Source organism: Mustelus asterias, chromosome 11 (assembly GCF_964213995.1).
Source record: "Mustelus asterias chromosome 11, sMusAst1.hap1.1, whole genome shotgun sequence".
NCBI lineage: Eukaryota > Metazoa > Chordata > Chondrichthyes > Carcharhiniformes > Triakidae > Mustelus > Mustelus asterias.
In genome coordinates this window covers 109,843,089-109,870,194 of record NC_135811.1, presented here as the reverse complement: position 1 = coordinate 109,870,194, position 27,106 = coordinate 109,843,089, and the positions used below count along the sequence as shown (strand labels likewise).

At 48.3% G+C, this 27,106-nt stretch overlaps 1 protein-coding gene across 1 annotated transcript in view; it reads right to left on the bottom strand.

Annotated features, from left to right (window-relative positions):
* The window catches only part of LOC144500814 (growth factor receptor-bound protein 7-like), a 102,953-nt gene that overhangs the window by 52,076 nt on the left and 23,771 nt on the right, over positions 1-27,106 (bottom strand). Inside the window, exons 2-3 of the mRNA XM_078224283.1 lie at positions 9,941-10,130; positions 9,014-9,146 (exon numbers count right to left, since the gene is read on the bottom strand). Of these exons, the coding sequence (XP_078080409.1) occupies positions 9,014-9,146; positions 9,941-10,130 (323 nt within the window). The remainder of the gene's footprint in view (positions 1-9,013; positions 9,147-9,940; positions 10,131-27,106) is intronic.

Below are 27,106 nucleotides of genomic sequence, written 5' to 3'. Positions count from 1 at the left end.
AAAGAGACCAGTCCAAGGTACAAGTGTTGTGAATTCTGCAAACCTGGAGGTCAGAATATCAGGCCTTAGTGCAAACAGTATAAAAACTAAATACTTCCCGAGTAGGGTTGACGCTGCCCTGCAATCACTCCTGCCTCTCACACAAAGAAATGGGCACAGTGGAATATACTCACATTCACTCTCACTCTGAACAAACTGATAGTCCCGGGGCTGAATAAATCAATATAATCTCATGTTCAACAGAAACTTAATTGCCGAGTTGTTCAAAGTTCAGCAGTGGCCAGGTGAGTGTTTATGCTCGCAGGTGTTGACTGCTGCAGCACACACCTGGGACAGGTAGGGTAATGTCTTTTAGCTGCCGTGTTCTGGTGCTTCCCTGGTCAGGCAACATCACAAAACTGTACAGAAAGGACAGAACCTCGCGTCTCCCTCTCACTCCACCCAAACCTGCCGAATGGCCAGAGTAAGGACTGTAACTTTAAAACATTGGCTTAAGCAGTGAGCTGTTTAGATTAGGTTCCCTTACCTCAGCTGTAAGTCTATTTATAGTGGCCATAAATCATGATGCATGACCTGTGTCTAGACATTATATTTAATGTCACTAGGCAACACTGAACAGGCTGCAAACCGCAGCTCTAGATTTGACCTTTCAAGCATAACATTGGCAGATACAGAGGCAGTAAACTCACCCACAAAGAGCCAGGACTTTAACAACGTGCAACGCTCCTTGACAATGGATAGTGGTGTAAAATGAACAGTATCTGATTCGTCAAATGTCACACAGCTCTCTCCATTATCGTTCCAATCACACGATCAGGAATTGTAAATGGGAAAGGTGTATAATAAGCAGCTCAATTGATACACGCAGTGGACCACATGATCACATGATCTTTATGACTAAGGAAGGCCCTTTGGCCCATCTTAATTTATCCATCCAGAGAAACTGTGCACTCCCCAGTTAGTTTGCCCAATGATGCTGAGGTATTCATCTCCGCCATTCTATCGGTTTGGTTTCTCTGAGCTTGATTTTCACCCAGCTTTTCCAGTCATGAACCGAATGATGATGACATTAGGATGGGACCAGGAGCCTTCCCTTCCCTGTAAATCCTCAGGATGTCCCTGCCTCCATCCCCTGTGATATCAGCTCCAATTTGTAAATACACACTAGAATCAAAGCCCCCTGTCCCTGATATCTCACCACCTCCCCCCTCCCAATCCCAATGATATCCCAATACCTCCCCCACCCCATCCCAATGGTATTTCAACACCTCAGTACTCCCCATCCCAATAATATTCCAATGATATCCCAACATTCCCCCCCCCCATCCCAATGAAATTCCAACACCTCCCCACTCCCCATCCCAATGATATCCCAACACCTTTGCAGGTGTCTCTTTCAGATCTCCCACTAAGCCATTTGACTGGGTCAAACAAAGCTGTGCATTTCCCCCCAATGCCATTTACAATCTACCTGACAGTGGGAATTGACCTGATAAAAGATCAGTTGTCCTCTGGTGTCTAACAATTACAGTCTGGATGGAAAACTCTTTAACCTCAGTTGCATCTGTGCCAAAGTGAGCCTGACCACCACGGGATACACAATCTACAGTTTGCCGGTGGCTGCTGTGTTGTTTTTCACACTGCATCAGAATTGCCACCTCTGCTCTCTTCAATTCTTTACACAAGAAACGAAACCTGTCCTTGAATGTTGACAAAACAAAACTCATATCAGCTCGCACCTGGTTGGTCAAATATTCCGCCTCCCATATATGTTGAAGGAGAGATTCTAGAAAATGTGAGTCCTCCCTCGACCTCACTCAAAAGGCCACCATTGACGATGATAATCCAATACTGGAGAAGCTGCACCAAATCAGCCTTCCACAAGCTACAGCAGCGAGTGTTTGACAATGAAGATCTCCCTGTATATGAAGCAGTTATTGTCAACATGCTCCTGTCGACAGTGAGACCTGGAACTGTGTATCAGGGACAGAGACATTCCAGCAGCAATACCCTCACCGCAACCTCTGCATTCAATGGGAGGTCCATTGAACAAATCTTAGTGTCCGTCTTGAAGCCAGCTCCACAAGCATTCGGGTAAAACTCCTGTGAAATCAGCCTCAATGGACTGTGCCCAGGTGGCTGGAAAATACCTCCCTCGTCACGTCCTGTTTTCTCAACTCTCAAACGGCCAATGTTCCAGGGAGGACAAAGAAAACATTTCAAAGACATCTTGAATCTCTGCTTGAAGCACGGCAGCGTTGACAGTGAATGACTGGGAGGAATTTGCTACAAATCATTCAAAATGCTGCAGCTTGTTGATCAAGCTGGGTCAATGTTTTGTGTCCGAAGGATGAGGCAGAGAAGGCAAGGCAGCGACTCCTGCTCTCCGGATCCCACTATCTCATGGGGTGTTCTGCCTCATGCTGCCCAAAGGTCTGCTGCTGGATAATCAGCCTGTTCACTCGCACAAAGACCCATGGCAGAAAGCTCTGACCCTGAGCAGGGGTCATCCTCAAATCCAGGGCCAGCCAATGACAACAATTGCAATCAAACCTCACAAGGCATTTCGCACTGGCTTTCGCAACAACACCTGGCGCCACAGCAGAGACAGACGACAAGGTAGATTTTAAGGAGCATCTTAAAGAGAGAGAGAGAGATGTAGCGAGGAGGAGAGGTTTAGGGAGGGAATTTCTTTGTTTTCCGCTGAGTGTAGCTAACCTGATCGGGGCGGAGGTTGTTTGGAATCCAGTGGCCACTCTCAGTGGTGACAATGAAACTCTGCACACTGGAACACCACTTGGTCACACCCATGGAATGAAAATGAGTACCTACAAGTTTCGGTTCGGGAAACTGTCCAGGGACACATACTCCGAGCTGGAATGTGTGAGGTGATGTTTGAATGCTCCCACTCCTGATTGACACACTAATTACAGCCCATAATGTCCCGCAGCCAGTGAGTTCCACGGTGCTGTGGTTTTACCACTGTTGATACTTGACAACTCAATAACAGATGTGAGGGTGGCTCAAATTTGTTGCCTTTATGTGCCTTAAAAATCTCCCAATTTTTCACAATCACCGACTGAGTAAGCTCTTGACAATTTCAGGAATTTTCACATCAGCCTCGAGACATCTTTCAACCTGGTCTGATGCAATCAGGAGCTGGGGGTCAGAGGTCATGATTGAGGAAGGGGCACAAAGAGTCCAGACCCTGAAAGTTCTGCAGGATCTCCAGAATTGTACGGGGCAGTGACTCTGTGAAGACACCGATAGGATGTTATATGTGGCAGCCAAAACTCTAAGTAGGAGCATTCCACCTTCTACTCTCAAACGCGACTTCATGCAAAAGTCTAACGCTTGCACCAAGTTCCACCACCGCTGTGTTCACTGATCTACATTAGCTGCAGGTCTGGCAAAGTCTTGTGTTACCCTGGAGATGGGGAATGGGAGTACTGGATGATTATCGGTACTTCAGAGAGTTGAGGGGCTGAGGAAGGTTTCCGAGATTGAGAGGGGTCAGATCACAGAGTGATTGGAAAACCAGGATGAGAAGATTCAAATCAAGGAGTTTTTTTAACTGGGAGCCAATGTAGATCAGAGGGCAGAGGGGTGATAGGGGGAATGGGGTTTTGTATGAGTTGGGACATGTGCAGCAGAGCCTGGGGTGAGCTGAGGTTTATGCAGAGTAGAATGTGGGAATCTGGAAAGATGCAATAGTCAAGTCAAGAAACAAAGCTGTGGATGAGCTGGGGGAGAGGCAAGGCTGGCCGAGGTCACAGAGGGCAAACAGGGGCCTGAGTGATGGCCAGCCTCGGAGGTCAGTAGCTCATCTTGAGGTCACTATATAATACCGAGGTTGCTTCATTCTGGGAGAGGGATGGAGTCAGCGACGAGGAATTTGTGTCGAGAGGAAAGACAGTCTGTGTGATGTCATGCTCTCCCTCTTGTCCAGCTTGGTGTTGAAGGGACATTTAATCAGAGAGACGGGTGAGGATGCCCAAGGACGGCCTTCCTGCCCCGCTGCCAGTTTACACAATGATTGCACACTTATGGGGCTCATTGCATCATTCCATGCTGTGGCAGTGGATGGGACCTTGGCCACAGAGCCAAGGGGTGGGCTCCCGGGAGTCTCCCTCATTCAAAGGCATTCGCTCCCTGATTGAGGTACCTGGCATCAGGAAAGGTGGGGGAGCCAGCTGAGAACCCCCCCTGCCCCACCGTGCCCCCCCACCCATCCTTGCTGCCAAACCCATCACCCATCCTCCTCAATCCCCAGCCAGTGACCCCCTCTCACTATAATTCACCCGGTCTGGGATCCAGTGGTGATTGGCTGGCAGCTCTCAACGGGAGGGACTTCCAGCCCTGGGGTATTGATCCCAGGGAAGGGCGACCTCTGGCCATCCAGGTGCCTGATTGGCACAGGGCCTTCTCAGAACGAGGTGGTGGGAAACTCTCCAATCAGCGGATAAGACCCTCCATTAAGTTCTACACAACGGTGTTCCAATCCTTTATTGGAGACAATATTTATTCATCCAATAAATGTCAGGCAAACAATTTGATTGTTTGAAGGCAGTGGAGACTTGGAGAGAGGAGGTGGTGGGATCGAGCAAGTGTCATCAGTGTAGATGTGAAAAGTGACCTGATTATGACATCCTAATTACAATCAGCACAGGTGTAAAAACGGTAGGAAAGGAAAGTCTTGTATTTAGATTTCACGAACACAGGATGATCCAAACCTATTTACATCTAATTAAATACTTTCAAAATGTGCTCATTGTTGCAGTGTAGAATAATCACGTGAGTGAGATAACAGAGGGAGCAACTGGCGATGTTTTACAACCTAGATCCTGAAACCTGCCCACAGCTCAGGGGATGGTTGTCCCCAACCTTCTCCAGGAGAGATGCTGTTGTCCCCCAGCCACTGTGGGGGACACAGATCAGCTCAGACCCAAACCCTGGTAAACCCCTGGGTCGATATTTACAACCTCTTTAACTGGACTCTGCGCTCATGCAACCTGACACCAGAGTCAGCTGGATCCTGCGTTTTTAAAACAGGTGTTCCTATAACCGCCCTTTGTTAAATAAAACCTCTGCAATGTCACTGTTTAATTAAGAGATTAAGGAACGCGGTGTTTGTTTGCCTGGGGAGTCTGTCATCAATACGGATCTGCAGAAGATCACATGCCTCTCTGCTTGTCACATTTTCTAACTGGAGACAAGTGGCACTGGGAGGTCTGCCGTGTCTCCACTGGCTGCAGGTTCACCTCTGAGTCAGGAGTGCCGTAGTGTCAGCAATCCTGTCCTTCAGATGACATTAAGCTGAAGCCAGGTCTGGCTACAGGGTATTAAAGTCACTGTGACATTATTCAAAAGGCAAGTGTCCACCTTTGGCCAAATATCTCCAAAATTAGAATAACCAATATCACCCAATCAGCAGCAAGATGGCGGCAGCCATTACTCTGGGAAACAGGATTGGCTGGGGTGATTCCAAATTTAAAAGGAAAAGACACTTTTGCATTTGCGGAAATCATGCTTGACGAATCTATTGGAATTTTTTGAGGATGTAACTAGTAGAGTTGACCGAGGAGAACCAGTGGATGTGGTTTATTTAAACTTTCAGAAGGCTTTTGACAAGGTCTCACATAACAGACGACTGTGTAAAGTTAAAGCACATGGGATTGCAGGTAATGTCTTGAGATGGACAGAAAGCTAGATAGCAGTCAGGAATCAAAGAGTTGGAATAAATGGGTCTTTTTCCGATTGGCAGTCAGTGACTAGTGGGGTTCTGCAGGGATCTGTGCTTGGACCCCGAGATATTGCTCTTGGGGCTAAAGGGATCAAGGGATATGGGGGAAAGATGTGAGGTAATGCAATTTAGTAGGTCTACTGCAGAAAGGAAGTCGAGAGTAATGGTGAAGGAACGGCGATATATTTCCAAGTCAGGATGGTGAATGGCTTGGAGGGGAACCTCCAGGTGGTGGCGTTCCCAGATATCTGCTGCTGTTGTCCATCCAGATGGTAGTGGTTATGAGTTTGGAAGGTATTGGCTAAGTAACCTTGGTGAGTTCTTGCAGTGCATCTGTGGTGGGGAGATTGTGGAAGGGGTAGCAATCAAGGAGCTGCTTTGTCCTGGATGGTGTTGAGCTTCTTGAGTGTTGTTGGAGCTGCACCCATCCAGGCAAGTGGGGAGTATTCCATCGCACTCCTGACTTGTGCCTTGTAGATGGTGGACAGGCTTTGGGGAATCAGGAGTGAGTTACTCACTACAGGATTCCCAGCCTTTGACAAGCATTGTCTAAGCCCTATCAGATCTTACACTTAATGTGATTATTGTTTCCCAAAATGCACATTCTAACATCTTAGTGGCACATAGCATCCTCTTGCACTTTGCCCCTACTTCCCCTCCTCCTCTCCTCACTCCCTACCTGCCCTCTTGTTGCCCCCTCCCTACTGTTCGTGTTTGTAAAATTATAATGAAATTGTAAAACGTAAAGAGTTGTAAAATTTCATGGTTCTGTTAAAAAAGTGATGTTTTTAAAAGAGAAGGCAGGTACCAAATGCAGCACACAGAGTACACAGAGTGAAACGTGGTATCACGAGGCGAGGCAGTGGTGCTACCAAGACAACAGGTTGTTTTTGAAGATTGCCCAATCAGTTTAAAATAGGCATTTGAATAACAATTCATCAGATTTGAATTTGATGTTTTGAGAACCTGTAAACCAATCCCATTGTGGGGATGTTGATATGCCAATGGAAGTACAAAAGACAGGGGCAGTGGCACAAACGGGAGAAGAATGCCTGCCACCTGGCGAGCAACAGCTTAGTTCAACTCTCAGAGAGAGAGAGAGACTTGCTGAATCTCTCATAGCTGCTTTTATGTCTTAAAAGAAAGCCTCATCTCAATCGCAAAGGTACCAACAGAAGGTAGTGAAGATAGAAGAAATCAGCAAAGAAGACAAAAGATTCTGGAAGACAACAAACTTGGGTAAAATTTTGAGAGTGACTAGAAATGTATTTTTTTGTTAATAAATGGGAATTGTAATTACCTAAACAGAATTCTATTAGAATCGTGGTTTATTTGGTTTGTTAATAGTTTAGTTAACCTGGTCACAGTTAGTTAGAAAAGTAAAGCTTTACTTGTTGATTTTACAGAGTCTCAGGGAGTTATTTTGATTTAGCCAGTAAAAGCTGCTAAAGTGCCGATAATCCCCCTTCTCACACACACCGGATGGCATCTATCCTAGACTCCTCAGGGAGGTGAGAGATGCAATTGCTGGGCCTCTAACAGAAATCTTTCTCTCTTTATTGGACACAGGTGAGGTCCCAGAGGATTGGAGGATGGCAAATGTGGTCCCGTTATTTATGAAAGGTAGCAAGGATAACCCGGATAATTATAGGCCGGTGAGCTTGACGTCCGTGGCAGGGAAGTTGTTGGAGAAGATTCTTAGAGTTAGGATATATGCGCATTTAGAACTGAATAATCTCATTAGCGATAGACAGCATGGTTTTGTACGAGGGAGGTCATGCCTCACAAATTTGGTTGAGTTTTTTGAGGAGGTGATAAAAACGATTGACGAGGTAAGGGTCGTGGATGTCGTCTATATGGATTTTAGTGAAGCGTTTGACAAGGTCCCTCATTGCAGGCTGGTGCAAAAGGTTAAATCTCATGGGATAAAAGGTGAGCTGGCTAGATGGGTGGAGAACTGGCTTAGCCATAGAAGACAGAGGGTAGCAGTAGAAGGGTCTTTTTCCGGTTGGAGGTCTGTGACTAATGGTGTTCCGCAGGGCTCTGTACTGGGACCTCTGCTGTTTGTGATATATATAAATGATTTGGAGGAAGATGTAACTGGTGTGATCAGTAAGTTTGCGGACGACACGAAGATTGCTGGAGTTGCGGATAGTGATGAACATTGTCAGAGAATACAGCAGGATATAGATAGGCTGGAACATTGGGCGGAGAAATGGCAGATGGAATTTAATCCAGATAAATGCAAAGTGATGCATTTCAGTAGATCTAATGTAAGGGGGAGCTATATAATAAATGGTAGAACCATCAGGAGTATAGACACACAGAGGGACCTGGGTGTACAAGTCCACAGATCCTTAAAGGTGGCAGCACAGGTGGAGAGGGTGGTGAAGAAGGCATATGGCATGCTTGCCTTTATTGGACGGGGCATAGAATATAAAAGTTGGCATATGATGTTGCAGCTGTATAGAACAATGGTTAGGCCACATTTGGAATCCTGTGTCCAGTTCTGGTTGCCACACTACCAGAAGGACGTGGAGGCTTTGGAGAGAGTGCAGAAAAGGTTTACCAGGATATTGCCTGGTATGGAGGGTCTTAGCTATGAGGGGAGATTGGGTAAACTGGGGTTGTTCTCCCTGGAAAGATGGAGGATGAGGGGCAACCTAATAGAGGTGTATAAAATTATGAAGGGCATAGATAGGGTGAACAGTGGGAAGCTTTTTCCCAGGTCGGAGGTGACGAACACAAAGGGTCACGGGTTTAAGGTGAGGGGGGCAAGGTTCAACACAGATGTCAGGGGGACATATTTTACACAGAGGGTGGTGGGGGCCTGGAATGCACTGCCAAGCAAGGTGATTGAGGCGGACACGCTGGGATCGTTTAAGACTTATCTAGATAGCCACATGAACAGACTGGGAATAGAGGGATACAAAAGAATGGTCTAGTTGGACACATGAGCGGCGCAGGCTTGGAGAGCCGAAGGGCCTGTTCCTGTGCTGTATTGTTCTTTGTCCTTTGTTCTTTAACAGATTATGAAGGGAGGTACTTCTCTTTGAGTGGTTGAGTGTTAGTTCTCAGAGAGGAGATCAACCTTCCCCTTCCTAACCTTCCCCTTCCTAACCTTCCCCTTCCTAACCTTCCCCTTCCTAACCTTCCCCTTTAACCTACACCCCTCTCCACTCAGCTTTACTCTCTCCTTCTGATGTGCCAGCTGACACCTAGAGGAGGAGTCAATGGCAACAGATAATCCACGCTGGGTTTCATACTCACGTGTGTGTCTCCACTTGCTGGAGCCTTGGAGCCATCGCAGAATGTTGGGGAACTGGGCAGAGAGGAGAGCTCGGGGAAAGGGTTAGGGATGGTTGGGAGTGATGTTGTCTGAAGTTCTTCCTCTTTCAGCTGTCTGTAATAAATTAAAACCCCATTAGCAATGTTGGATAGAAACTTCAGTGCAGAAACTGTGCAATGTTTTGTGATTGTGATTGGATTGTGATCATTTGCTAAAATCAAAGGCAGTTCAGATTTTGGGAAGGTGGGAGGAGATGGTGATATGATGGGGGTTCACTCCCCTCACACCAGGGATTTTAAACGTGAATTGAAACACAAAGACTCCTTTCTTCCTATTGGTCCAACTCCTGTACATCAGGTCCATTAATTGAGGTAAATTAAACATCACCTCTCCTTTTATTCTCACCCTTCCATCACCCTCCAACTTCTCACAACCCGGCTGATGGTCGAGGTTTATCGTAGAATCCCTACAGTCCAGAAGGAGGCCATTTGGCCCATCGAGACTGCACCAACTCTCTGACAGAGCATCCTACCTAGGCCCAACCCCACTCTACATCCGTAACCACACATATTTACCCCTCACCTACACATCTTTAGACACTAAGGGGCAATTTCCCATGGCCAATCCTCCTAACCTACATATGTTTGGAGTGTGGGAGGAAACCGGAGCACCCAGAGGAAACCCACGCAGACATGGGGAGTATGTGAAAACTGCACTTGGTCACCCAAGGCCGGAATTGAACCTGGGTCCCTGGCGCTGTGAGGCAGCAGTGCTCACCACTGTGTCACCATGTCGTTTAGATACATCTTCTTAAAACCCCATAGACTATTTTAATTTGAATTTATTCTTGAATTCTGTAGAGATGGGAGAGTTTGAATGGGTTGCGATTGCTGTAATACTAGTGTTACCTCTTTACTTGTATGTGAACTGGCTGTGACCTCTGAGCCAGCAGTGTGGGCCGGGGTCCAGGGTGGCTCGAGGCCATGTGACCATTGGGCAGTTTCGATGTTAAATCCTTCTGCAGATTCTCCACTTGGTACAAGTTGTCCAATCTGGCACTCACATTCTGTTCCAATGCCATAAAGTCCATATCAGGATCTAATAGAGAAAATGACAGATAATCACCTTCTCATCAAGCATATCTCAAAGCCTCGTCCATCCGGTGAGATGTCAAAACTCACCAAAGAGTACAGTCCCACCCAGTGTCGGACAATTACCTCACAACTGAAAATACATAGGAACATAGAAACTCGAAGCAGGAGGAGGCCATTCGGCCCTTCGAGCCTGCTCCACCATTCATTTTGATCATGGCTGATCATCGAATTCAATATCCTGATCCCCCTTCCTCCCATATCTCTGATGTGGAGTTGCCGGGGTTGGACTAGGGTAAGGACTGTAAGAAGTCTCACAACACCAGGTTAAAGTCCAACAGGTTTATTTGGTATCACAAGCTTTTGGAGCGCTGCCCCATTCATCAGGTGAGTGGAGAGTTGGGTTCACAAACATGGCATATATAGACAAAGGCACAATTGCAAGATAATGGTTGGAATGCGAGTCTTAACAGGTAATCAAGTCCTTACAGGTACAGACAATGTGAGTGAAGAAAGGGATAATCACAGGTTAAAGAGGTAACACTTATCCATTAATCCCTTTAGCCCCAAGAGTTATATCTAATTTCTTCTTGAGATCAGACAATGTTTTGGCCTCAACTATATTCTGTGATAGTGAATTCCACACATTCACCACCCTCTGGGTGAAGAAATTTCCCCTCACCTCAGTTCTAAAGGGTTTATCCCTTATCCTCAAACTACAACCCCTAGTTCTGGACTCCTCCATCACCGGGAACATTCTTTCTGAATCTACCCTGTCTAACCCTGTTAGAATTTTATAAGCTTCTCTGAGATCTCCTCTCACTCTTCTAAACTCCGGTGAATATAATCCTAACCGATTTAGCCTCTCCTCATATGACAGACCCGCCATCCCAGGAATCAGCCTGGTAAACCTTCGCTGTACTCCCTCTATAGCAAGGACATCCTTCCTCAGATAAGGATACCAAAACTGCGCACAATACTCCAGGTGTGGCCTCACCAATGCCCTGTACAATTGCAGCAAAAAATCCCTATCCCTATACTCAAATCCTCTCACTACGAAGGCCAACATACCATTTGCCTTCTTTACTGCCTGCTGTACTACTAGTCACTGACTACCAATCAGAAAAAGACCTATTTATGCCAACTCTTTGCTTCCAATCTGCTAACCAGCTTTCTTTCTATCTCAAGACATTACCTGCAATCCCATGTGCTTTAACTTTACAGAGTAATCCGTTATGTGAGACCTTGTTGAAAGCCTTCTGAAAGTCTCAATAAACCACATCCGCTGGTTCTCCTCGGTCAACTTTACGAGTTACATCCTCAAAAAATTCCAATAGATTCGTCAAGCATGATTTCCCTTTTGTAAATCCATGCTGACTTTGTCTGATTATACCACTGCCTTCCAAATGCTGAGTTATGAAATCCTTGATAATAGACTCTAGCAACTTCCCCAGTCCCGACGTTAGGCTCACTGGTCTATAGTTCCCTGTTTCTCTCTACCTCCTTTTTTGAATAGCGGGTTTACATTGGCTAGATCTTCAAGGGAAACATCTACACCTGGTCTCGTGGCACCTCTACTCCTGCAGCCTGGTGTACGATGATCTATGACTATCTGGTATCAACTCTACAGGTGAGGAAAAGCCTGTTTGTGCTCAGCAAGACACCAGTACAAAGCAGGACATTGTCCCAGCAACAGCGTTTGTTCACCCACATTCCAATCAGCCCAATTATTTTTCAAGTTCGACCGACTCAATCAGGTATTAGATAACTGAAAACAAAGAGGTTATTATCTCTGGAAGGCCCAAAGAATGTGTTTCTGTTATTAAATATATATATATATGTTTTTCTCGAACTGTATGAAGCATTTTAGCATTCAGTGTTACACTCTGATCAATGACACCTCTCCTATTGGACACTGAAAGAAGATGCTTGGTGTTGGGAGGTCAGACCCTTTTTCTATCACTGTGAGAAGTGTACACATCATCTCCTCGTAAACAGATTCAGATAACCCATCAATTAAAAAACATAAAACATTAGTGACACTAAAAAATATGCATTAAAGGGAATTAATGGCTTCTTTAGAGATTTTAAAAGGGAAACAGTTGGAATTCATGGCAGATTCTGAGCTGCTCTGAATGCTACACTGCATCGTGCATTCAGCGATGCCTGGGCATCAATCATTGGAGTAAGAAGTCTCACAACACCAGGTTAAAGTCCAACAGGTTTATTTGGCAGCAGAAGCTTTCAGAGCGCTGCCCCTTTATCAGGTGAGTGAGGACTTGTCCTCACTGATTTGAAGAAGGAGTGACACTCCGAAAGCTTGTGCTGCCAAATAAACCTGTTGGACTTTAACCTGGTGTTGTGAGACTTCTTACTGTGCCCACCCCAGTCCAACGCCGGCATCTCCACATCATCAGTATTTGGCCAGTCCCGGAATGGATTTAACCACCTGTACACACTGAAACAGAACATCATCCCGAAGAAGCAACAGTCAGCTTAATCTCTCCAAACTCACAGTAACCCCGGGAGACCCGTGTTTACCCACTCGCAGCCGGCACTACGGGAAATTCTCCAAGTCAAAATATATCAAATGGCATCAGAGAGAGGGGAGGGAATGATGGGGAAGGGAGGGAAGGGAGGTGAGAGAGGAGGAGAGGAGAGGGTGAGGAGATGGGGGGGGGGGGGGGGGGGGAGTAGCAGATAAGAGGAGAGATATTGAGGAATGCTCTGGCAATTCCGGATAGACTACAATCAAGGAATGGAGAATGTCAGTCAATGGCTGGTACCCTCGCATTGGACACACACCGAAAATATATCCACACAATATCCTGCCTGGGTCATTTTTACAGAGATTTGGAAAAGGAATAACTTCAAACATGATGGGGGTGATTCTCCCATCGCGCTGCACTGCTCGAATATCGCGGCGGGGCGGGAGATATCAGCAGCGGCAGATTTGTGGGATTCACGCTGGGCCCCCGGGCCTCTGCGCATCACCCAGCCCAGGCTTTTCAGCATCAACGGATACACGCTGAAAATCAGCGTGGCGGCGATTTGCATGCGTTACCATAGCTTACCACATCATTGGTGGGTCCGTGACGAAATCCCCTTCCCTCCCCCTCCTCCCCTGCCCAGGCTAGTGTTTCCCACCTCTCTGGCGTGACGTCACACTGGCGCGGTTTATAACAGCTATGGCCTGTCTCTATCAATCTCTCTCTTTGACCCTCACTGTGCAGAATGGATGGTGGACTGATTGGCTGAAAGCCGGCCATCATGGTGGCGGCTCAGGAGGCAGAGGGAGTAGCTCAGACACTCCAGGAGCAGCCAAAGGCAGACTTGGAGGGAGGAAGGCAGCCGGCTGCCACTGATGCCCAGGAGGTGGGAGAGGGGTCTCCCGGAAGGAGGTCCAGGAGAAGGAGGATGCAGAGGCCAAGGCCCAAGAGGCCCTTTGAGGGCCTATTGGAGGCCATGTGCTGTCGCCGGCTCCGCCTCTCTGAGGATACTGTTCGGCACTTGTGTGAGGTCCGAGCATTCCTGGCACCTCAGGGGAGGGGCGTCCACCTGCTCCAGGTAGAAGTTAAGGTGCCGGCAGCACTCAACTTGCATGTCACAGGGTCGTTCCAGGCACCCAGTGGTGACATGTGTGCAATCTCACAGGCCGCTTTCCACAGGTGTGTTCGCCAGGTGACAGATGCCTTGTTCGCCTGGGCAGACCAGTAAATCAATGTTGATGTTAGACAGGGTCAGCAGGAGGCCTGGGATGAGGCTTTGGTGCCATTGCTGGGATGCCCCGTGCCCAGGGGGCAGTGGATGGGACACACATCACCCAGCGGTCTCTGTGAGGTGAGGGGCAACCTTTCATTAACAGAAAGGGGTTCCACTCACTGAATGTGCAAATTGTCTGTGACCATCGGATAAATATCATAGAGGTCAATTCTCCCTCAGTGAACAGGCGCCGGAGTGTGGCGGCTTGGGGAATTTCACAGTAACTTCATTGCAGTGTTAATGTACGCCTACTTGTGCCTAATAAATAAATAATCTTTTTTTAAAACCCAGGGAGTGTCCACGACAGATTTATCCTGAGGCAGTCAGATATCTCTGGCCTCTTTGAAGATCAGCCCAGGCTGCTGGGATGGCTCTTGAGGAAGAAGGGCTACCCACTGAGGCCATGGCTGATGAAGCCTGTGCGGAGGGCCTCAGACCGAGGCGGAGACCCGCTACAATGAGGCCTTTGCAGCCAACCAGTCCGTCGTGGGGCTGCATAGGCCTCGTTGTTGGCTGCAACATCGACCTGCTGAAGATGTGGTTCCGCTGCCTGGGCCGTTCTGGGGGGCGGGGGGGGGGGGGGGGGGAACCTCCAGTATGACTCTGCGTGCTTCTCGCATCATTATAGTCTGCTGCATTCTGCACAACATTGCGCAGCAGCGGGGAGACCGGCTAGAGGAGGAGGAGCGGGGAGGAGCATTGACAGCAGCCAGATGTGGAGGAGGTGCCATACAAGGAGCCGGAGGGTTGTTGAGGCTCACAGCCACGGCCTGCTGTGTCTCCAGAATACCAGCCGGAGTCCCAGCCATGGCCATGGTCCGCTGTGTCTCCAGGATGGCCTGGACCCTGTCACCCACGAGGACAGACCCCTGAGCCAGACTTTCCACTGCGGTCGCCACCCTTGCAGTGTTGGCCTGGGTCTCACGCTGTTTCGGCACCACCTCCTGCGACAGCACTCTGTTTGACTCCCCTAAACAGCCTTGCAGTCGCAGCCTGGTTGCTGACGGCCCTTCCACAACTCCCCGAGTTTCCTGATGCATCTCCACCAGCCTTGGGAGGAACAAACCCAGAGGCCCAGCAGCGGTCTTGGGGGCAGCTGAATCCTAGCCTCCGGCAGACCTCCGCGTGCCCGAGCCCTCAGATGTGCCCGCCTCCACCAGCAAGACTGTAACCAATGAGAACATTGGATCTGTCAGCATGTAACCAATGTTAACGTGCTGTGAGGGTCAACATCAAACCAGCCAGCGGGAATCTCACTGGTTTTCCCGCTCGGGACAACACTGAGAATTATTCAGGAGAATTCTGCCCAGTAACTCTCTCTTTCTCTGAATAGATGTTGTCACAGCTGTTGAGTATTTGCAGTATTTTCTGTGTTCAGTGATCTTTGTTTCTGGTTCGATACAAGAGTCTGTGAACAACTCCAACACGGATACAAGTTTGAAATGAACAAGATTTGGTGAATTTCCAGCTGCAGTGATTAGATCTTTAATTCCTGGGCTTTCGCACTGATTTTAAACTCTGCTTCAGAAACCATTCTCATTCTTGAAGCTGGTCCTAATTTCAGTGTTCCAGGGAAGAGGAGTTATCCGGGGAATGGATTCTAATGTATGTGAGCTCTCACTCCTGGCTGGCTGTTGAGGGAACAACACAAATGGTAAATAATCGAGGAAAGGTGAGTGCAATGGGACAGTCTTACCCGAAAAACAGCACCGGGGGACGCGATATAGGAGGAGGAGCTATTCAGAGAACACAGAAACATATCATTCAACCCAACCAATCAATGTTGGTGTTTATGATCCACTTGAACCAGCTGCCGATGCTGTTCATCTCAGCCTATCCATTCTCATCAAATCCCAACAGTGCAGAAGGAAGCCATTTGGCCCGTTGAGTCTGCACCAACTCTCCGAAAGAGCATCTTACCTCTCCCTGTAACCTCCACATATTTACCCCGCTAATCCCCCCAACCTACACATCTTGAGAAACTAAGGGCAATTTAGCATGGCCAATCCACCTAACCCGAACATCTACAAACCGCAGCACCCGGAGGAAACCCACGCAGTCATGGGGAGAACGTGCAGACTCCACACAGACGGGTTACAAAGATGATTGATGAGGGTAGGGCAGTGGATGTTGTCTACATGGACTTCAGTAAGGCCTTTGGACAAGGTCCCTCATGGCGGACTGGTGCAGAAGGTGAAGTCGCATGGGATCAGAGGTGAGCTGGCAAGGTGGATACAGAACTGGCTCGGTCATAGGATACAGAGGGTAGCAGTGGAAGGGTGCGTTTCCGAATGGAGGGCTGTGACAATTGGCGTTCCTCAGGGATCAGTGCTGGGACCTTTGCTGTTTGTAATATATATAAATGATTTGGAGGAAAATGTAACTGGTTTGATTAGTAAATTTGCGGACGGCACAAAGATTGGTGGATTTGCGGATAGCGATGAGGACCATCAGAGGATACAGCAGGATATAGATCAGTTGGAGACTTGGGTGGAGAGATGGCAGATGGAGTTTAATCCAGACAAATGTGAAGTAACGCATTTTGGAATGTCTAATACAGATAGGAAATATACAGTAAATGGCAGAACCCTTAAGAGTATCGATAGGCAAAGGGATCTGGGTGTACAGGTACACAGGTCACTGAAAGTGGCAATACAGGTAGAGAAGGTAGTCAAGAAGGCATACAGCATGCTTGCCTTCATCGGCCAGGGCATTGAGTTTAAAAGTTGGCAATAAAAGATATTGCAACTTTAAAGAACCTTAGTTAGGCCGCACTTGGAATATAGCGTTCAATTCTGGTCGCCACACTACCAGAAGGATGTGGAGGCTTTGGCGAGGGTACAGAAAAGATTTACCAGGATGTTGCCTGGCATGGAGGGTATTAGCTATGAGGAGAGATTGGAGAAACTTGGTTTGTTCTCACTGGAATGATGGAGGTTGAGGGCGACCTGATAGAAGTCTACAAGATTATGAGAGGCATGGACAGAGTGGACAGTCAGAAGCTTTTTCCCAGGGTGGAAGAGTCAATTACTAGGGAGCACAGGTTTAAGGTGCGAGGGGCAAGGTTTAAAGGAGATGTACGAGGCAGATTTGTTACTCAAAGAGTAGTGGGTGCCTGGAACCCGTTGCCGGGGGAGGTGGTGGAAGTGGATACGGTAGTGAGTTTTAAGGGGTGTCTAGATAAATACATGAATAGGATGGGAATAGAGGGATGTGGTCCCCGGAAGGGTCGGGGGTTTTAGTTCAGTCAGGCAGCATGGTCGGTGCAGGCTTGGAGGGCCGAAGGGCCTGTTGCTGTGCTGTAATTTTCTTTATTCTTTGTTCTTTGTCCCTGGGGTTGTGAGGTAGCAGTGCTACACCGAGCCACCCTTATTCCTTTCTCCGTCCTGAGCTTATCCAGCTTAAATACATTACAATATTCACCTCAACTACTCTCTGTGGCAGTGACTTCCAAATTCTAACCCCTCGGAGTAAGTAAAAGATGTTTCTCCTGAATTTTCTATTAGATTTATTTGAGACGATCTCATTGTTATCACTCCAGAAAGGGCGGAAGAACAAAGTAGGCCAAAGGGTTTGTCCCGAGGTGGGAAGCAGAATCTGCCATCCGCTGAGCTGGCAGTATGCTGGGTGGTGACGTCCTAACTCATTGTTCTAGATCTCACACCTCGATCAGCCTCAGAGCATTCAGCACGTAGCACAATAAAAGATATTTGATTCATTACAACAGCAGAGAAATTATTCAGGGAGGAGTGAGCAGCAACAATGGACTTTGTATTTGTGTTTGCGAGAAGCATGGGCTCGAACTTTGCTCTTTGCCTTCTCAATGCTTCAGTTTAACCTTAAACTGGCACGACACAGGTTGCCTGTTGGCCCTGAGCCTTGCGTGCCCAGCTCCGTCTCAGTAACAAACATCAGGGGCTGGGAATACCTTTCACATTCCGCTGCCAGCACAAATTTACCTGTCCCAGTGACACCCTGAGGTTAGCATGTTCCCTTACCCAGACTCCTATAGTTGGTAATCCCAGCACCCAGTGTAATCCCAGCATCCAGTGTAATCCCAGCATCCAGTGTGTAATCCCAGCATCCAGTGTAATCCCAGTGTCCAGTGTAATCCCAGCATCCAGTGTTATTGCAGCATGCAGTGTGTAATCCCAGCGTGGTGTGTAATCCCAGCATCCAGTGTAATCCCAGTGTCCAGTGTAATCCCAGCATCCAGTGTAATCGCAGCACCCAGTGTGTAATCCCAGCATCCAGTGTAATCCCAGTGTCCAGTGTAATCCCAGCATCCAGTGTAATCCCAGCATCCAGTGTGTAATCCCAGCATCCAAAGTGATTCCTGCATACAGTGTGTAAACCCAGAATCCAGTGTGTAATCCCAGAATCCAGTGTGTAATCCCAGAATCCAGTGTGTAATCCCAGAATCCAGTGTGATTCCAGCATGCAATGTGTAATCCCAGAATCCAGTGTAATCCCAGCATCTAGTGTGTAATCCCAGAATCCAGTGTGTAATCCCAGAATCCTCCAACACTGAGCTTCCATTCTTGTCTATCTAATCATAGCCAAGAATCTGCAATGATTTCTTCCCAATCCCGCACCCACTTCTGTTGTGCTCCAAGAGTTTAAATGTGTTGCTCCTGAATGGCACCATTAGAAAGACACAGCAGGAGTTTAACCCTGTGACAGAGTGTTGGCGGAGACGCAGCAGGATTTTAACCCTGTGCACAGAGTGCTGTCTATCCGGCCACAGCTACCTTTTCTGTCCAGATAATCCGGCACTCTGTGCACAAAAATCTGGAGGCGTGGCCCACGCCTTCACCGTGATGGGGACGGGGCCTAATGGAGCCGGCAACACAGATCGAGGTCTCCATCTTTAAAGGGTTGGCAGTGGTTTAGCACAGTTGTCTCACAGCGCCAGGGACCCGGGATCGATTCCCGGCTCGGGTCACTGTCTGTGTGGAGTTTGCACATTCTCCTCGTGTCTGCGTGGGTTTCCTCCGGGTGCTCCGGTTTCCTCCCACAGTCCAAAGACGTGCGGGTTAGGTGGATTGGCCACGCTAAATTGCCCCTCAGTGTCAGTGGGACGAGCTAGGATAAAGGTATAGCGTTATGGGGATAGGACCTGGGTGGGATTGTGGTCGGTGGAGACTCGATGGGCCAAATGGCCTCCTTCTGCACTGTGGGATTCTATGATTCTATGAAAAGTCAAGCAAAGACACTGACTTAAGATGGCTGGCACAAGTCACCTGATGTCTGGCTTACAAGTTGACCATTTTTCCTGGAAGGTTGCAATGTGGAATGGAACTAGAGCGTGTCCAAACTTCCTCTAATGGAATTTTACATCTGATGATGTTGAGAATGACTCCAAAAGATTTACTGAAGCTGTTTTGTGCCTCGCATTTTCATTTCTCTAAAACTAGCTCTCAAGAGGAGACAGAATGTCTCCCAGGGCAGCAGTAACATGGGAAGGTGAAATCATAGAATCATAGAAACCCTACAGTGCAGAAGGAGGCCATTCGGCCCATCGAGTCTGCACTGACCACAATCCCACCCAGGCCCTACCCCCACATATTTACTTGCTAATCCCTCTAACCTACGCATCTCAGGACTCTAAGGGGCAACTTTTAACCTGGCCAATCAACCTAACCCGCACATCTTTGGACTGTGGGAGGAAACCGGAGCACCCGGAGGAAACCCACGCAGACACGAGGAGAATTTGCAAACTCCACACAGACAGTGACCCGAGCTGGGAATCGAACCCAGGACCCTGGAGCTGTGAAGCAGCAGTGCTAACCACTGTGCTACCGTGCCACCCAGTGTTCTCCCTTTCTCACAAAGAACATAAGAACATAAGAAATAGGAGCAGGAGTAGGCCATCTAGCCCCTCGAGCCTGCCCCGCCATTCAATAAGATCATGGCTGATCTGACGTGGATCAGTACCACTTACCCGCCTGATCCCCATAACCCTTAATACCCTTACCGATCAGGAATCCATCCATCCGCGCTTTAAACATATTCAGCGAGGTAGCCTCCACCACCTCAGTGGGCAGAGAATTCCAGAGATTCACCACCCTCTGGGAGAAGAAGTTCCTCCTCAACTCTGTCTTAAACCGACCCCCCTTTATTTTGAGGCTGTGTCCTCTAGTTTTAACTTCCTTACTAAGTGGAAAGAATCTCTCCGCCTCCACCCTCTCCAGCCCCCGCATTATCTTATAAGTCTCCATAAGATCCCCCCTCATCCTTCTAAACTCCAACGAGTACAAACCCAATCTCCTCAGCCTCTCCTCATAATCCAAACCCCTCATCTCCGGTATCAACCTGGTGAACCTTCTCTGCACTCCCTCCAATGCCAATATATCCTTCCTCATATAAGGGGACCAATACTGCACACAGTATTCCAGCTGCGGCCTCACCAATGCCCTGTACAGGTGCATCAAGACATCCCTGCTTTTATATTCTATCCCCCTCGCGATATAGGCCAACATCCCATTTGCCTTCTTGATCACCTGTTGTACCTGCAGACTGGGCGGATTGTGGATCACTAAAGAGTTAATGACATTACAGAATCTAATCACCTCAGCCATAAAACAAAAGCTACAGTCTGTCCAGACGTCAGCTAAGCAAAGATCTGAAATCATTCTGGGTAGAAAGGTCATGTAATTAGAATGACCGCATTTTTCTATTCTTTCACAGGATGTGGGCATCACTGGCAAAACCAGCACTGGTTGTCCATCCCTAATTGCCCTTGAGAAGGTGGTGGTGAGCTGCCTTCTTGAACAGACCACAGTCCCTGGGGTGTAGGGCCACAGTGAGAGGAAATGAACTATCTTACTATCACTTGTAGGCCTTGTTCCCATCAGATCAAGTACTGAGTACTGGACACTATTTACCTGACCTTGCACATGTCCTTCTCTTGGAGGTTTCAGTAAGAAATCTCCCCTGAAAGAAAAGCTCATCGGAAAGGTTGTGTGTTTATTTTTTAATTCTTTTATGGGAAGTGGGTGTCACTGGCTAGACCAGTATTTATTGCCCATCCCTAATTGCCCTTGAGAAGGTGGTGGTGAGCTGCCTTCTTGAACCGCTGCAGTCCATGTGGTGTAGGTACACCCACAGTGCTGTCAGGGAGGGAGTTCCAGGATTTTGACCCAGTGACAGTGAAGGAACGGCGATATATTTCCAAGTCAGGATGCTGAGTAACTTGGAGGGGAATCTCCAGGCGGTGGTGTTCCCAAGTATCTGTTGCTCTTGTCCCTCTAGGTAGTAAAGGTTGCAGGTTTGGAAGGTGCTGTTAAAGGCAATGTTGCTGCAGTGCATCTTGTAGACGGTACATACTGTTGCCACTCTTTGTTGCTGGTGGAAGGAGTGAATGGTGAAGGTGTCGATTGGGTGCCAATCAAGTGGGCTGCCTTGTCCTGGATGGTGTTGAGCTTCTTGAGAGTTGTTGGAGCTGCACCCATCCAGGCAAGTGGGGAGAATTCCATCACACTCTTGACTTGTGCCTTGTTGATAGGTGACAGGGTTTGGGAAGTCAGACGGTGAATAATGCTTGACATTTCTGAATGTTTTTTAATACACATCTTGTCTCAGAGGGTAGTGAATCCATGGAACTCTTTGCCACTGGGCTGTAGAGACTGGGTCATGAAGCATATCCAAGGCTGAGATAGACAGGTTTCTAATCAGTCAGGGAATGGAGGGTTGTGGGGGGGTGGCATTATGGCAGGACAGTGGAGTTGAGGATTATATTAGATCAGTCATGATTTCATTGAATGGCACAGCAGACTGGATGGGCCGAATGGCCTAATTCTGCTGTGATGTCTGATAGTTTTATGGAAACTGCTAAGGAGTGGGCTGAAAGAAACCTGCAGATGGGCAATGGTACTCTCCCCCCCCTCCCCTTTCCTTCCAACTGGCCAGAATTCTCTGCTCTCGTTCACCCCATCACCGCTGCCAGCGAGAATGGAGAATTTGGCGCTCAGCCAAAACTTCACTGACTGCGGTGGGACTGGATGATGTCAGAGAATTCTGGCCTCTATCTCTATCACAGTTTGAAATACAGGGCTGAGGCAGACAATTCACATTGAAAAGAACCCTGATACTAAAACCATCGACTTCCAGAAAAGACAGAGATTGGGCGGGATTTCCCGGTCGCGCTCGTCCCGAAACCGGAAGATTCCGCCCGAGGTTCAATGGACCTGTCCTTGGTTCGCCCCCTCGCCCGCTCCGATTCCCGTGGCGGGCGGAACGAGAAAATCCACCCCATTGTTTTTAAAAAGAGACGGTCTCCAAAAATTGCAATTATTTATCACCTTCAACTCGACTGACCTTTCAACTCCCGCAGTGGAAGAATTCTGCTTCAGTCACACATGTCAGTGAGGGAAGGACTCACAAACAGTGAATTCTTTATTCTTAACTTTTTTCACAATTTTCAATAAAAGTAACTCCCTCCCGTCTGGCCTGTAATTCTGCATCGCTGTTTGTGTGGAAAAGGTCGGCAATGGCTTCATGTTTTTGAATATTTTTATCTCTTTACCCGGGTTTTTAACTCCATAAAAATGAACCCTTTTTTGTTTTAAACTCAGGAAGGTTTGCCAGGATAGTTTCTTTGCAATCAACATGTAAAAGCTGGAAAACAGATCGACGAATAACTTCTCCCTCTCTGAATTCTCCAAAAGCTCTGTAATGGTGAGGTCTGGAGTGGGAGGATAGGGGAATCATGGCCCACCCTGCTGCCCTCCTCAATGCCATGGGAAGGAATGAATCCAGTGCTAAATCTGCAGGGACCGCTCGCTAAAACTGGCTCAATGCATTGCGAAGGTGCTTTGTAAATGCAATATTTACGTAGCAGTCACCTCATCCACAATGTTACACAGCAACACTGATCCTTAACAAGGACAATGATACTGAACATCTAACATTTCTTATGTTTGAAGTGCTTGGAACTTCACCTGAATGTTTTTGAATGTTTTTAAGGCAAGGATAGATAAATTTTTGAACAGTAAAGGAATTAAGGGTTATGGTGAGTGGGCGGGTAAGTGGAGCTGAGTCCACGAAAAGATCAGCCATGATCTTATTGAATGGCGGAGCAGGCTTGAGGGGCCAGATGGCCCACTCCTACTTCTTATGTTCTTAGCCTATTGGTGACTATCTGGATCACTGGGTGTAGGTAAGTTGCAAAGACCAGAACAGGACTAAATTCAATCACTGCGCAGTGCTCTGTGAGGTGACCCCACTGAGCATTAACCAGGATTTAACCGAGAGCAGGGAAAATCCACACATTCTGACTGCGTCCCATTATTTTTTCTAGAAAACCTGTTCAGGCAAAGATAATGAGAACAGAATCAGGCCAGGCTGTGATCCTCCTGTGGTTGACCTGCCTGTTGATGCTCAGTGTCTCACACACCATTGACCACGTGGAAAAGCAGCAGCTAAGGATCCAGCACAAAGCAGAAACTTCCTGGAAGCAGGGCAATAAATTAGGATAGGCAAACACGACGAGGAAAGGAACTGTGCAGGGGCTGCACTGGGGGAGCTGTGCAGGGGCTGCACTGGGGGAGCTGTGCAGGGTCTGCACTGGGGGAGCTGTGCAGGGGCTGCAGTGGGGGAGCTGTGCAGGGTCTGCACTGGGGGAGCTGTGCAGGGGCTGCACTGGGGGAGCTGTGCAGGGGCTGCACTGGGGGAGCTGTGCAGGGTCTGCACTGGGGGAGCTGTGCAGGGGCTGCAGTGGGGGAGCTGTGCAGGGGCTGCAGTGAGGGAACTGTGCAGGAGCTGCACTGGGGCAGCTGTGCAGGTGCTGCACTGGGGGAACTGTGCAGGGGCTGCAGTGGGGGAGCTGTGCAGGGGCTGCAGTGGGGAGCTGTGCAGGGGCTGCAGTGGGGGAGCTGTGCAGGGGTTGCAGTGGAGGAGCTGTGCAGGGGCTGCAGTGGGGGAGCTGTGCAGGGGCAGCACTGGGGGAGCTGTGCAGGGGCTGCAGTGGGGGAGCTGTGCAGGGGCAGCACTGGGGGAGCTGTGCAGGGGCTGCAGTGGGGGAGCTGTGCAGGGGCTGCAGTGGGGGAGCTATGCAGGGGCAGCACTGGGGCAGCTGTGCAGGGGCTGCTCTAGGGGAGCTGTGCAGGGGCTGCACTGGGGCAGCTGTGCAGGTGCTGCACTAGGGCAGCTGTGCAGGGGTTGCACTGGGGCAGCTGTGCAGGTGCTGCACTGGGGGAGCTGTGCAGGGGCTGCAGTGGGGGTGCTGTGCAGGGGCTGCACTGGGGGAACTGTGCAGGGGCTGCACTGGGGGAGCTGTGCAGGGGCTGCACTGGGGGAGCTGTGCAGGGGCTGCAGTGGGGGTGCTGTGCAGGGGCTGCACTGGGGGAGCTGTGCAGGGGCTGCAGTGGGGGTGCTGTGCAGGGGCTGCACTGGGGGAGCTGTGCAGGGGCTGCACTGGGGGAGCTGTGCAGGGGCATGCTCTGTGGGAGCTGTGTAGGGGCTGCACTTGGGGAGTTGTGCAGAGGCTGCACTGGGGCAGCTGTGCAGGGGCTGCACTGGGGGAGCTGTGCAGGGGCTGCACTGGGGGAACTGTGCTGGGGCTGCAGTGGGGGATTGGTCCATGATTGCACTGGGGAACAACAGGAATTCTAAAACAAGAGTGTTAAACTTCAGTAACGGCAAATGCATATATTGTAGGGATGAGTTAGTTCAAGTCAATTTGGATATTAGATTAAATGTAGATGAACAATGTGAACATTGAAACTAACATTTCCTAATTCTCAGCAAATATATCTTCCGTTTAGAAATAAAAACTCCCTAAGAAAGATAATCCATCCCTGACTAGGTAATGAAGTTCAGGATGGTATTTGGAAAGAAGTGGGCTATAACATTGCCAAGAAGAGTAAGTAAATAAGAATTAGAGAGCCAGAAAAGAATGGTTTGATAAAGGAGAAAAGAGAACATGAGAATAAACTTGTATGAAACAGATGATAAAAGCTTCTGTCGGGATGTGAACAGTATCTGAGTCAGGAAAGCAAACCTGAGTGCTGAAACCGGAGAAATTATAAAGCTGATTAAGGAAACGGGGGGACATTAAACAAGAATTTTCACCTGACTTCTCAGTACAAAACACAAAAACATCTCAGAGTTACTGTCGAACCAAAGCACAATGAGAGCGTGGAACTACAGTTACTGTCGAACCAAAGCACAATGAGAGCGTGGAACTACAGTTACTGTCGAACCAAAGCACAATGAGAGCGTGGAACTACAGTTACTGTCGAACCAAAGCACAATGAGAGCGTGGAACTACAGTTACTGTCGAACCAAAGCACAATGAGAGCGTGGAACTACAGTTACTGGAAAAATAAATGACTAAAAGTTGACAAATACCCTGGAAGTGATGGCCTACATCCCAGAGTTCTGGAACAGATGGTTGTGGAAATAATGGATGCACTGGTTGTAATCTGACAAAATTCCTTAGCTTCTGGAATGATCCCCGTGAACTGAAAGATAGAAAATGTAACAACACTATTCAGGAAAGGAAGGCAAGAGAAAGCAGGAAACTAGCCTGAAATCAGTCACCTGGAAAATGCTGGCATCATTATTAAGGATGTGGTAGCCGGAGCACTTAGAAAATCACAATCTGATTAGGCAGAGTCAACATGAAACAAAGGTGGTGTTTGGCTAATCTGTTCTCTCTCTTTTGAGCATGTAACTAAGAGGGTAGATAAGGGGGACTCAGTAGATGTAGCATATTTTGATTTTCAAAAGGCGCTTGATAAGGTGCCACACAAAAGTTGCTGCACAAGGTAAGTGTTTGTGGAGTTGGGATGTAGTAAATGAGCACAGATAAAGAATTGGTTAATGGACAGGAATAAGACGGTTGGAATAAGTGGGTCATTTTCAGGCTGGAAGTCTGTGACCAGCGGAGTGCTACAAACCTCAATTTATAACAAGGAGACCAAATGTGATACATTCAGGTTTGTCGACAACACAAAACCAGGTGGGAACGTAAAGAAGAAAGAAATAATCTGCAAAAACTAATAGACCAATGAAGTGAATGAACAGCAAGGTGGCAGGTGTGCCAACATGTGAGGTGAGAAGAACAGAAAAACAGAATACCTTTAAAATGGTGACAAACTATTAAATGTTGGTAATTAGAGGGACTGGGGTGACCACGTACATCAAATACAGAAAGTTTATTTGCAGATACAGCAAGCAATTCAGAAAGCAAGTGATGTGTTGGCAATTATTGCAGGGGGCTAGACAATAAGAGTGAGGGAATCTTGTTGCAATGCTGCAGGATTTTAGTGAGTATACACCCAGAGGACTGTATACCATTCTTCCCACACCGCAAGAAAGATATAAGACCATAGACCATAAGACATAGGAGCGGAAGTAAGGCCATTCGGCCCATCGAGTCCACTCCACCATTCAATCATGGTTGATTTCAACTCCATTTACCCGCTCTCTCCCCATAGCCCTTAATTCCTCGAGAAATCAAGAATTTATCAATATACTTGCTTTAAAGAAAGAGCAAGAAAGGTCCAATAGATTGCTTCTTGGGATATGGAGTTTGGGAGAATGAGAGGTGACCTTGTTGACACATGCAAGATTCTGGCAGGTTCGATGCCTGGAGGCTGTCGCCCCGAGCTAGGCCGAGTCTCAGGGTCAGTTGTCAATCATTTTGGATTAAGATGAAAATACATTTCTTCACTCAGAGGGTTGTGAAACTCTGGAATTCTCTCCCCTGGATGTCCATGGACGCTGAATCATTCAGAATGTTTAAGGCTGGGATCAAAGGATTGCTGGACTCTGGGGCAGCAGGGAATAAGGGGATTAGGTGAGAAGGTGAGATCAAAGATTAGCCACAATGTTATTGAATAGGCAAGAAGGGGCAATATGGCCGACTCCTGCTCCTGCTTCCTATGTTCTTAACTACACAGGACTGGGGGACTGTGCAGGGGCTGCACTGGGGGGACCGCGCAGGGGCTGCACTGGGGGACTGCGCAGGGGCTGCACTGGGGGACCATGTAGGGGCTGCACTGAGGGACTGTGCAGGGGCTGCACTGGGGGACCGTGTAGGGGCTGCACTGGGTGGACCGCGCAGGGGCTGCACTGGGTGGACCGCGCAGGGGCTGCACTGGGGGGACTGTGCAGGGGCTGCACTGGGGAGACTGCGTAGGGGCTGCACTGGGTGGACTGAATGCCTATACTTATAAGTATTAGGAAGCCACACAGATCTGGTAACAACTGCAG